Genomic DNA, 8,976 nt, shown 5'->3' with positions numbered 1-8,976 from the left:
CTGGGTGGCGTAATTTGTCTTTCCTCCTTGTTCGAACCCTGGTCTCGAGTTGATTTGTAGTTCGAAAATATAGTACTACTATCAATGCAAAGTCCACAAAAATTAGGGAAAATCTCAACAATTAACCTTTATCTTCACATATTTTAAAATTTAAACCAATCCACAGAATATATTGGGACCTCTGTCTCCCTCTCAGAGAGTCATATGTATATTGACAAATCCAAGTTTATATTCCTCTTCTCTCTCTCCACCTTCTTTGCTCAGTGCGTGTGGCCCCAGCAGATCCAGAAACAAACTCCAATCTTCTCTCTCTCACGCAGCTCACCTTTTTCGCTTTTCCTTTTGCCTTTGCTTCTCTGCAAATTTAAGCCTCCTTTTCAATGTTTTCATGCCTCCCTCCTCTCCCTCTCTCTAAAAAAATGCAAGCTTTCTCAAAGTCTTTGAGCTGTTTCAGTTTCAGTTTCATCCCATAATCCGCTCTCTTCACTGAGATTTTTTCCTTTCTCCAAGCACCCTTTTCCCGCTTTCATTGTTACCTGATTTTCCGAGCAATTTCGATGTTGGTGAAGTAATCAAGCTGTGATTTTGAGTTGGTTTTGGTTTTGGTTTTGGTTTTATCCTTTTCAGGTAAAGTTCCAATCTTTGTTGTTTTCTTCGAGAAGAAGGATTATGGGTCTGATCATTTCTTCATTTTCTCATCTGGGCATTTCTCTCTTCTCAGAATGCCCCACTGTGTGCGTGTGTGTGTTTGTGTTTCTTTTGTCTTTCTCTTTTGGGATAAGTTGAGAATTAATTGGTGTGATCTCTCATAATTCAAGACGGTTTCTCTCTTGTTTCCATTTTCCAAATTCTTGGTGAAAAATCTCCCAAAAAAATCTCAAATTCTTGGCTTTTCTGGTTCATGGTCAAGAACACTAATCGGTGTGATGCTTTAAAGTTGAGATTTAACTGGTGTGATCTCTCATAATACAAGACAGTTTCTCTCTTGTTTCCATTTTTCAAATTCTTGGTGAAAAAAGTGAATTTATCTTCCTAAAATATCAAATTCTTGGCTTTTCTGGTTTATAGTCAAGAATTGGTGTGATGCTTTGAAGTCCAAATCTTATCTTGTCACAATCTGATCTTCTGTTGGAGGTGGTGAGTTTTTTTTTGGCCTAATGTCAACATAAGGAATCATATTGATGGTTTTTTCCTTGCTTAGCTGGATAAATGTCGGCTTGATCTTATCAAACGATAAAGTATTCTTGGATACTGTTTGGTCTTATATGGATGTGCAATTTTGTGAAAAGTTAGTTAGATTTTTTCATACTTCTCAAATTAGGACAGTTTTGGATTATATGATCTCCTTCTCAGAGGCTTGTGTGTTTGCTTTTCTTATTTGAAGAAGGTGGTTCTTGAATCTTTCTAGTTTGTACTTGTGTGTTTGTTGCAAATTCATATAGTTAGTAGAGAGAGGATAGGTTGTAGAAAACTATATGAAATGCTTTGGTTTAAGAAATTTAATTTGTGGTGAAGTTTGTGGAGAGTGATGTCTATTGCATGATAGAACTGTTTGTTTCTTCATGATTTTCTTTGAATTTCTGTGTAATCTTTGAGTTTTGGAATGTGATGTGTTAGTATGTTCGATCTCCGTATTCGTGTCTTTGTTCTGTTTGTATCAGATTTGGAGTTGAAAGAGAGGATAGTGTGACGAAAACTTTGTGAAATGCTCGTGATTTAATGTCTTAAGGATTTCATATTTGTGGTGAAGTTTGTGAGGAGTAATGTCTATTGCAGGATAGAACTGTTTTTTTCTTCAGAATTTTCTTTGATTTTCTGAGTGATCTTTGGGTTTTGGAATATGGTGTGTTGGTATGTATGAATTTTGTATTCGTGTGCTTGTTCTGTTTTGAAATTTGAATCAAATTTGGAGTCAGAGGAAGAGATGGTAGTTTGAAGAAAACTATTTGGAATGCTCGTGATTATTCGTATATTCGTTTTCATATATGTGGTGAAGTTTTTGATGAATGTCCATTGCTGTCTGTATTGCAGGATACAACGACTTGTTTCTTCATGATTTTCTTTAAATTTCTGTGTAGTCTTTGAGTTTTGGAATATGATGTGTTAGTATGTTCGAATTTTGTATTCGTGTGTTTGTTCTGTTTGAAACAAATTTGGAGTCGGAAGAGAGGATAGTGTGAAGAAAGCTATGTGAAATGCTCATTTCTGTGAAATTTTGTGCGATCTTTGAGTTTTTGAATGTGGTGTGTTAGTATGTTCGATTTGAGGGGATATTGAGCTTCTTTACGCGCAATACTAACTTGTGTTGTTTTCAGTTCAAGGTGAGTCGGAGCGACTATGCAGTGCAGTAGCTACACGCCCGTGTATTGCCACTCGAGAGATCTGAATTCCGGTGCAGGTGGCTATTCTTGGCACCTGTATGGAGAAGAAAGAGGCTACAACGACACGATTTTTGTGCCATCGTCTGATCAGTACTTAGGTTATGACAAGGGAATGGTGAAACAGATCATACAGAATCACGAAGCCACGTTTAGGTTTCAGGTATTCGTCATCAGACCTTTTAACTTTGTTTCATCTGTTGATTGACACGAAACGTTGATATATATGTTTAGTATTCTTCGTTCGTTTCATCAAAACTAGAGTGGCCCTCTCGACATAAAAATGATATTAGGAGGGGGCAGTCGTGTAGCATGAGAGGAACGCAATGGAGATAACATGTCATCGATTGTGGGAGAGTTGCGTAATGTTTAGCTGTTTAATGTTTTCAACGCACAGGTTCAGGAGCTGCACCGGTTACACGGAAGGCAGAGGGACTTGATGGATGAAATTAGAGTGAGACGGCATTTACTGTCTCAAACATCAGAATCAGTCTATTCCTCGTCTCATCCCGGGGTTGGAATTCCTCATAAGCCTTCTCCTGCAATAGACTGGCTTCTCGGAAATCTTTCACCTCGTGAGTTGTCTGAGCTAACATCAAGGAACGTGCAAGGGCCTAAACGTTTCGTTGCAGAGAGCTTTCTGAGACCTGCAACTCTACAATCCGAGTGTGGCATAAGAAGAAATAGTAGCGAACGAAGTGGAATTGTCGACCTTGATATTCCCGCTCGTATGTACCAAGACTATCAGGTGCAGCAGTTCAAAGCACCCGAGTTGACATATCGTACCCCTGAGAAAATATCCGACTTCCTGCATGCTACTCGTCCTGACTTTGGTTCGACTAAAACATGGGATTTGTCGAGATCCAGTTCGGATATCAGGAAAACGTATTGTTTCATTGATTTGAACGAGCCCATACAGCCGGAGTCATTGCCTACTAGTTCGTCTGATCCTCTTGGATCCTTCACTGGTCTCGATATTGATTTGAATTTGTTACCATTTGAAGACGAACCGATTGTACAGAACGGATGCAGTGACATTTTCTTGAAAACAGAAGGTTACATCGACTTGAACAGTGGCGTAGCAGACGAGCACCTGGCTCCATCGAGCTCCTCGACTCCTGAGCAAAGATCGTTGAAGGGACCAGTGAGCCCGGAGAACGAGGAGCGTTCGCCTCCAAGAGGAGAATCCGAAGATATTCAGCTGGAAACATCGGAAGAGCCATTCGTTGAACTCGATAACACCACTGCTGCAAAAACTCTAGTCACGATTTTTTCCTCCGGAGTCGAGGTAGACGCTGATGTTCTCGATCCACTAGCAAACTTCCGAAACCTGTGCTGGTTTGCTGAAGTGGTCATGAAACTTGAGACAGATGCAACGGAGGAAAACACTCTAAATTCGTCTCGTTTCAGTAAACGCTCTTCCGGGAAGTGCCAGAAGAGGGGGAAGAAGGGCTTCAAACAGGGCAGCGCGAAAACAAGGAAACAGTCCAAGTTATCAATGAGCTCGATCTTGAAGCAGTCCGGTGGTGCTGTAGTGCGGGGCTGGGGAGGGACGAGGAGACGGCAAGGAGGCCGGAGGCGTAGGGATAGTCGATTCTTGCCTGTGATGGTTTGATTGTTAGGATATGTTGCTCGTTGTTGGAATTAGATTCTTGACTGGATGATATGTTGATGTACATATACAAATGAATTAGTCTTGCTGCTGTCATTGATTTGTTCAGTTAATTGAGATTAATTTGTTCTAAGATTGAATTAGCCCGAGATTGTCCAAACTTAATTTTGTAATACACACAGAAAGAGCAAGAGGCTCGAGACTCGAAGCCGATATTTCATGTGTATTTTAGAATTCGGTTAACCAACATGTTAACTAATTGATTACGACCGAGTTATACTACAAAATCAACTCAAAAAAGATAAATTTGATAACAATACATTTCCCACAAACTAAATATATATTCTATACTATTGGCATTAGTTCACAAATTTATTGAAGATTATTACGCTTCCACTTGAGTTCCATATATATTTAGTGTTCAAAAATCTGAAAATGAAGATAAATAAATCAAAACTTCCATAACAGTATATAATCATCCAAGCTATGATACATATACAAATACCACACTTACTCAACACAAGCTTTTAAGGTTGTCTGAAAAGTAAACCAAAAGATAATGAAGATTGAACTCACGATTCTGCCATGAATTAATATCTATCTGAACTCTGCAATCTCAAACACCCGAGCGGTTTCATCGATCGAAACAGACACAAGGTATTCTCCATTAGACGACACAGCCAGGGATTGAATTGCATCGGAGTGTCCACTGAGCACTTTGGCACAATCTCCGGATAGGCTGTCCCATATGCGTACCTTCCCGTCAAGACAGCCTGTGGCTATGTATCTCGAACCGGCAAGCCATAGCAAACATGTCACTGTGTCCTGCACAACGTAGGGTAAGCATGCACTATCAAGCCTGCCTCTATCGAAAAAAGAACTCATGACAACTAGTTTTGCAAACCTCGTGTTCGCATATGCAACGTGGAGATGAATGCTGGTCCCAGATTATAAGCTTCTGGTCCAGGCCTCCGGTTGCAGCCCTCCAGCTATCACGTCGAGAGCTACAAGAAGAAAGTTATACCAGTAAATATTCTACGCAATTTTCACAAGAGAATGTCCGAATGAATCTTTTCTAGGTTTAATTCATCCAGGAAGAGGAAAAAGTGGCAGGCGAAGACCTTGGTTCGAAAGCAACGGACTCTACTGATTCTGTATGTGCATTCAAGGAGAGAACAACCTGTGGATTGAGACATGGTAAGATCATTCATTTGCTTAAGCAGTATAAGAAATAATGAGAGGTGAAATGAGGTAAAGAAGTACCTTGCCCGTGGATATATTGACAACGTGCACCGAACCATCGCTTGAACCAGTAATGACAAGACTAGAATCGGAGCTGATTGTCAAGCATGTGATTCCTTCAGTGTGATAAGGATGGCCTTTTAATAAAAATACAGTTCGTTTATCAGATTTGGTGTGGTAGCAAAAAAATTGCAGATATGAAAGAATTTAAAGAAAAGAAAAGGAGAATGGAATAAGTAAAATAATAATGGAAATGGAAGTCGTAAATAGTGTAACCATATATAGGAATACAACAAACAGGCAGCTCGAGCTTCACACATAAATGAAAATGAAAATGAAAACCAACCAAATGTATACCTCTAACATCATGAATGATTTCCGCATTTCTAGGATTCCAAATTTTCATAGTTGCATCATCAGAACCACTACATATTGTTTTACCTTCAGAAAGTGAAATTATCAGAGGATGAAGCCACCAAAATACAAAATCATAGCAAAAGGAAAGGTCAGAGGCTTTTCTCATGACAACAAGTCCATACCATCGGGCGTAAAATCTCCGCAGGTCACACTACCCCCATGACCTGAGAAAACATTGAGATAAGCGCCCCCCTTGTCAGCATTCCACATCCAGATTGAGGAATCCTCAGCACCAGCCAAGACTAAGTGTCCTTTCGGATGCCACCTAACCCACTGAACAACACACCGTTGATATAGCATAAACATGAAGTAAACTATGGCAAATTACACCTCCATAACTTTGTAAAATCACCTCAATGCCTGCACCAGGACCCTCAAGAGTACATTTCAGTTCTTCCTTTGCTACGTCCCACACTTTCACTACTCCATCCAAGCCTCCAGATGCAATCAGTTGTCCATCCATGCTAAAGGATAAACCAGACACAGTTTCCTGGTGGCCTGTAGTGGATGTTTAAGGAGATGAAACATACAAACGGACGTACTAAAATCGTTTCTACTATTCGATAAAAAAGAAGTTGTTCAATATTGAGACATGCACTTCATAAGAGATAAGGTTAGCAAATAATTTGATAGACTTATGCTTTAGTAGTCCGAAAAAAATACCATAAAAGCAGTATTTACATGTCTAGTTCAAAAAGTGAAACAATTTGAAGGTGATTCTGTAGTTGAAGTTGTATTATTGTCAGTGCTGCTAGGACTGCATTTATACCATGCTATAATAATAAATTAGCAAAACTGACAATTTAACTGAGTAACTTTATAGAAACAATAAATTCTTCAGCAATATATGATTTTCACTATATAATAAGTAAGAAGACATGGACAATTTTTGATAAAAGTCAATCTACTGAACTTGTATTTGAAAAGTTATAGTAGTATATTTTTCATCCAGTTCTTTGCTCCAAGAGGATTTAAAACAAGAAAAAATTGTTGGAAAGGTTTAGATTGTTGATAAACACATACTTAAAACTCTGATACATTAAAAGCCATTTACGTTCATATATCAGACAACTAAAACTGTGAATAGGGAGACAGGAGACCAATTCCACACCTTGCAATTCAAAAATCCAATCCCCTTGACCAATCCTCCACAAAAATCCTTTATCATCTCCGCCTCCAGTTGCCACTAGAGAAGCATCTGTTGGACTACAAGCAGCACTATACAGTTCACCTAGATGCAAAAGAAGCATATATTAAGCACACATAATTAGATGTACAAATCAGATCAGATTTTTAAGAATGAGTAATATGTGCACAATAAAAATAAAAAACAGAAAGACGAGAATAGTATAGGTCACCTGTGTGACCAGTGAATATATGTACAGAATCATCAACTCCATCTGCAGCCAAAGAAGGATGATGGGGTAAGACAACAATACAAAATTGTTTTTCTTTCACAAATGCCAACATGGATTAAATTTAAATAAGTGACATTATTGAAAGAAAATTGCATTAAATGGACGCACCGAATTCTTCTTCTCCACCAGAGCCACCTTCGTCATCCGCATCAGGGAGTTCTAAAGCCACAATTAGGTGAATCAACACAAAACGTACGGAAGCACATGACATATATTATAAAGTGGATAGAGTCTCAACCAGCATGATTTTAATCAAATACACTCTATAGAAGATAATAACACAGCTGCACAATTGTACCTTCTTCATCGATTTCATACTCGTTAATTATATCACTTTCATCTATGAAAGTCTGCTCCCCATTATCATTGTCATCGTGGACTGGAGATGGCACATTCATTTCTAAGAAAACAAACATATTATTTAAAGTCAACAAAGCTAAAACGATAAAAAATCAAACAACACAGCAGAATAATCATATCAGAGTGTGATACTATTAGACTAATCAAACTCAAGCATCAACCAACGTAATGCCTAAAAATGTAGTATAAACATATATACATAATTTCTTCATTGGCATCCATTTACCGATCTAATCAAATCTTTGAAATTTTCACATAATCTTCAGATGCAAATCAGTTGAGAGAAAAAAATTAATTCAGCAGATTTCAACCGTAGTTCTCACACAAAATCAACAAAATGGACACAGCATCATACGGTTCATACAGCAATGAGCAGTAATAAATATACAAATCGATAACGATACACAAGCTTAAACAGCCTATGAATATAATAGATTGACCAGAAATTCCAACTTCAATTATGCCAAAACATCAAAAGCCAAACTATTGAGCAAAACACTTAATTATATATCAAAATTCCTACCATACAAGTTTGAGCATCACGTAAAGCCAATTACTATGAAACACTCCCAAATCAATTTACAAATTCACGGCCAGCTCAATTCAAGTACAACTTTCGCTACTTCAATCTTTTAGAATAAAAGAGGAATAAGAAAAAAAAATGACCGATTTTCCACAAGCAATAAGCTTCGGTGTGAAGCTTCAAGCTTTCAAATACCTCTTTAATGGAGGATGGAGAAGGAGGGGAGAAGTGGCGGCGCTGGAGAGCTGAAGAACGTTGGTTCACGCGCGAGGAAGAAGGCAAATATGTAGAGTAGTAATGAAGAATTTAAAAGGGTTTTGTTTGATAAATTTAGGGCAATTTTCATTTTAAATCATAAATTTTAAAAAAAATAGAATTATAAATCACGATCATTGGAATTTTTGCAATTATCTTATCCGATGAAATAAATTTAAAATCGTTACTTTTTTTAAATTTTTTTGCATACCTAATTGAATAGTAAATTTCTAGCATGTCTCCAATCAGCAAGACATTTTTTTTTATATTGGCACCTAATGTTTTGAAATTTTCAAAAAATTGTATTTTTCCCACTAATTTTGAAATTGATAAATAATATCACAAACTTCTTGGCCCTTCGTTTGTTATTTTACACCAATGAAAAAATTCCAGTAAATAATATTATTTATTGTAGTTTCTCGACAACAACTTCGAGAGTTTTAGGATTTTCAATCTTTGAGAATAGTTTTTCTTGAAGCACACCCTTCAAATTTTTCTTGAATCTATTAATATAGCCGAAATTTTTTCATTGGTTGAAAATAACAAACTCGAGGTAAAGTTCATGATATTATTTGTCAATTTCAAAGTTCGTGGGAAAAAATTAACTTTTTAAAAGTTATATGCTTTTAGGGGTCAATATCTCTTCTTTTTTCACAATTGATGGTGTTTATTGAATTGAGCAGAGAAAAAAAATTTCTCTCTTCGTTCCATTTTTTGCGAAGGATTTTTTGTTAGCAACAATTTAGTCTTGCTTTTTGATAGCTCAAGATA

General features: G+C 37.4%; 2 protein-coding genes across 4 annotated transcripts; one reads left to right on the top strand and one right to left on the bottom strand.

The window, feature by feature from the left end:
- Positions 1-200: 200 nt before the first annotated feature.
- LOC121779963 lies at positions 201-4,123 on the top strand. 3 transcript variants are annotated; one of them, XM_042177452.1, is made up of 3 exons: positions 201-627; positions 2,316-2,541; positions 2,776-4,123. In XM_042177452.1, exons 2-3 carry the CDS (start codon positions 2,338-2,340, stop codon positions 3,991-3,993), a joined length of 1,422 nt encoding a protein of 473 aa, XP_042033386.1. In that variant the 5' UTR covers positions 201-627; positions 2,316-2,337; the 3' UTR covers positions 3,994-4,123. The 3 variants fall into 3 exon arrangements, with proteins under 3 accessions (XP_042033386.1, XP_042033388.1, XP_042033387.1); XM_042177454.1 differs by lacking the exon at positions 201-627 and adding an exon at positions 634-1,137; XM_042177453.1 differs by lacking the exon at positions 201-627 and having other exon boundaries at positions 1,151-2,541.
- A 303-nt stretch (positions 4,124-4,426) lies between these two features.
- On the bottom strand, positions 4,427-8,274 carry LOC121780282 (angio-associated migratory cell protein-like). Its single transcript, XM_042177826.1, has 12 exons — positions 8,146-8,274; positions 7,366-7,467; positions 7,176-7,226; positions 7,008-7,049; positions 6,761-6,880; positions 6,002-6,147; positions 5,772-5,922; positions 5,590-5,673; positions 5,254-5,369; positions 5,112-5,170; positions 4,895-4,994; positions 4,427-4,815 (listed from the first exon to the last, which is right to left on the bottom strand). Exons 2-12 carry the CDS (start codon positions 7,463-7,465, stop codon positions 4,588-4,590), a joined length of 1,197 nt encoding a protein of 398 aa, XP_042033760.1. The 5' UTR covers positions 7,466-7,467; positions 8,146-8,274; the 3' UTR covers positions 4,427-4,587.
- Positions 8,275-8,976: the final 702 nt, after the last annotated feature.

The sequence above is a fragment of the Salvia splendens genome, chromosome 19 (genome assembly GCF_004379255.2).
Source record: "Salvia splendens isolate huo1 chromosome 19, SspV2, whole genome shotgun sequence".
NCBI classification, from domain to species: Eukaryota; Viridiplantae; Streptophyta; class Magnoliopsida; order Lamiales; family Lamiaceae; genus Salvia; species Salvia splendens.
Note: the sequence above shows the minus strand (reverse complement) of the source record. Positions and strands in the feature narration are given on the sequence as shown.

Coding starts and splice junctions, on each gene's coding strand:
- LOC121779963 (XM_042177452.1), top strand. CDS start 2,338: ATGCAGTGCAGTAGCTACACGCCCGTGTATTGCCACTCGAGAGATCTG. Junction 2,542..2,775: donor AAGCCACGTTTAGGTTTCAG/GTATTCGTCATC, acceptor TTCAACGCACAG/GTTCAGGAGCTGCACCGGTT.
- LOC121780282 (XM_042177826.1), bottom strand. CDS start 7,465: ATGAATGTGCCATCTCCAGTCCACGATGACAATGATAATGGGGAGCAG. Junction 7,227..7,365: donor GTATGAAATCGATGAAGAAG/GTACAATTGTGC, acceptor TTGTGGCTTTAG/AACTCCCTGATGCGGATGAC. Junction 7,050..7,175: donor TGGTGGAGAAGAAGAATTCG/GTGCGTCCATTT, acceptor CTTTGGCTGCAG/ATGGAGTTGATGATTCTGTA.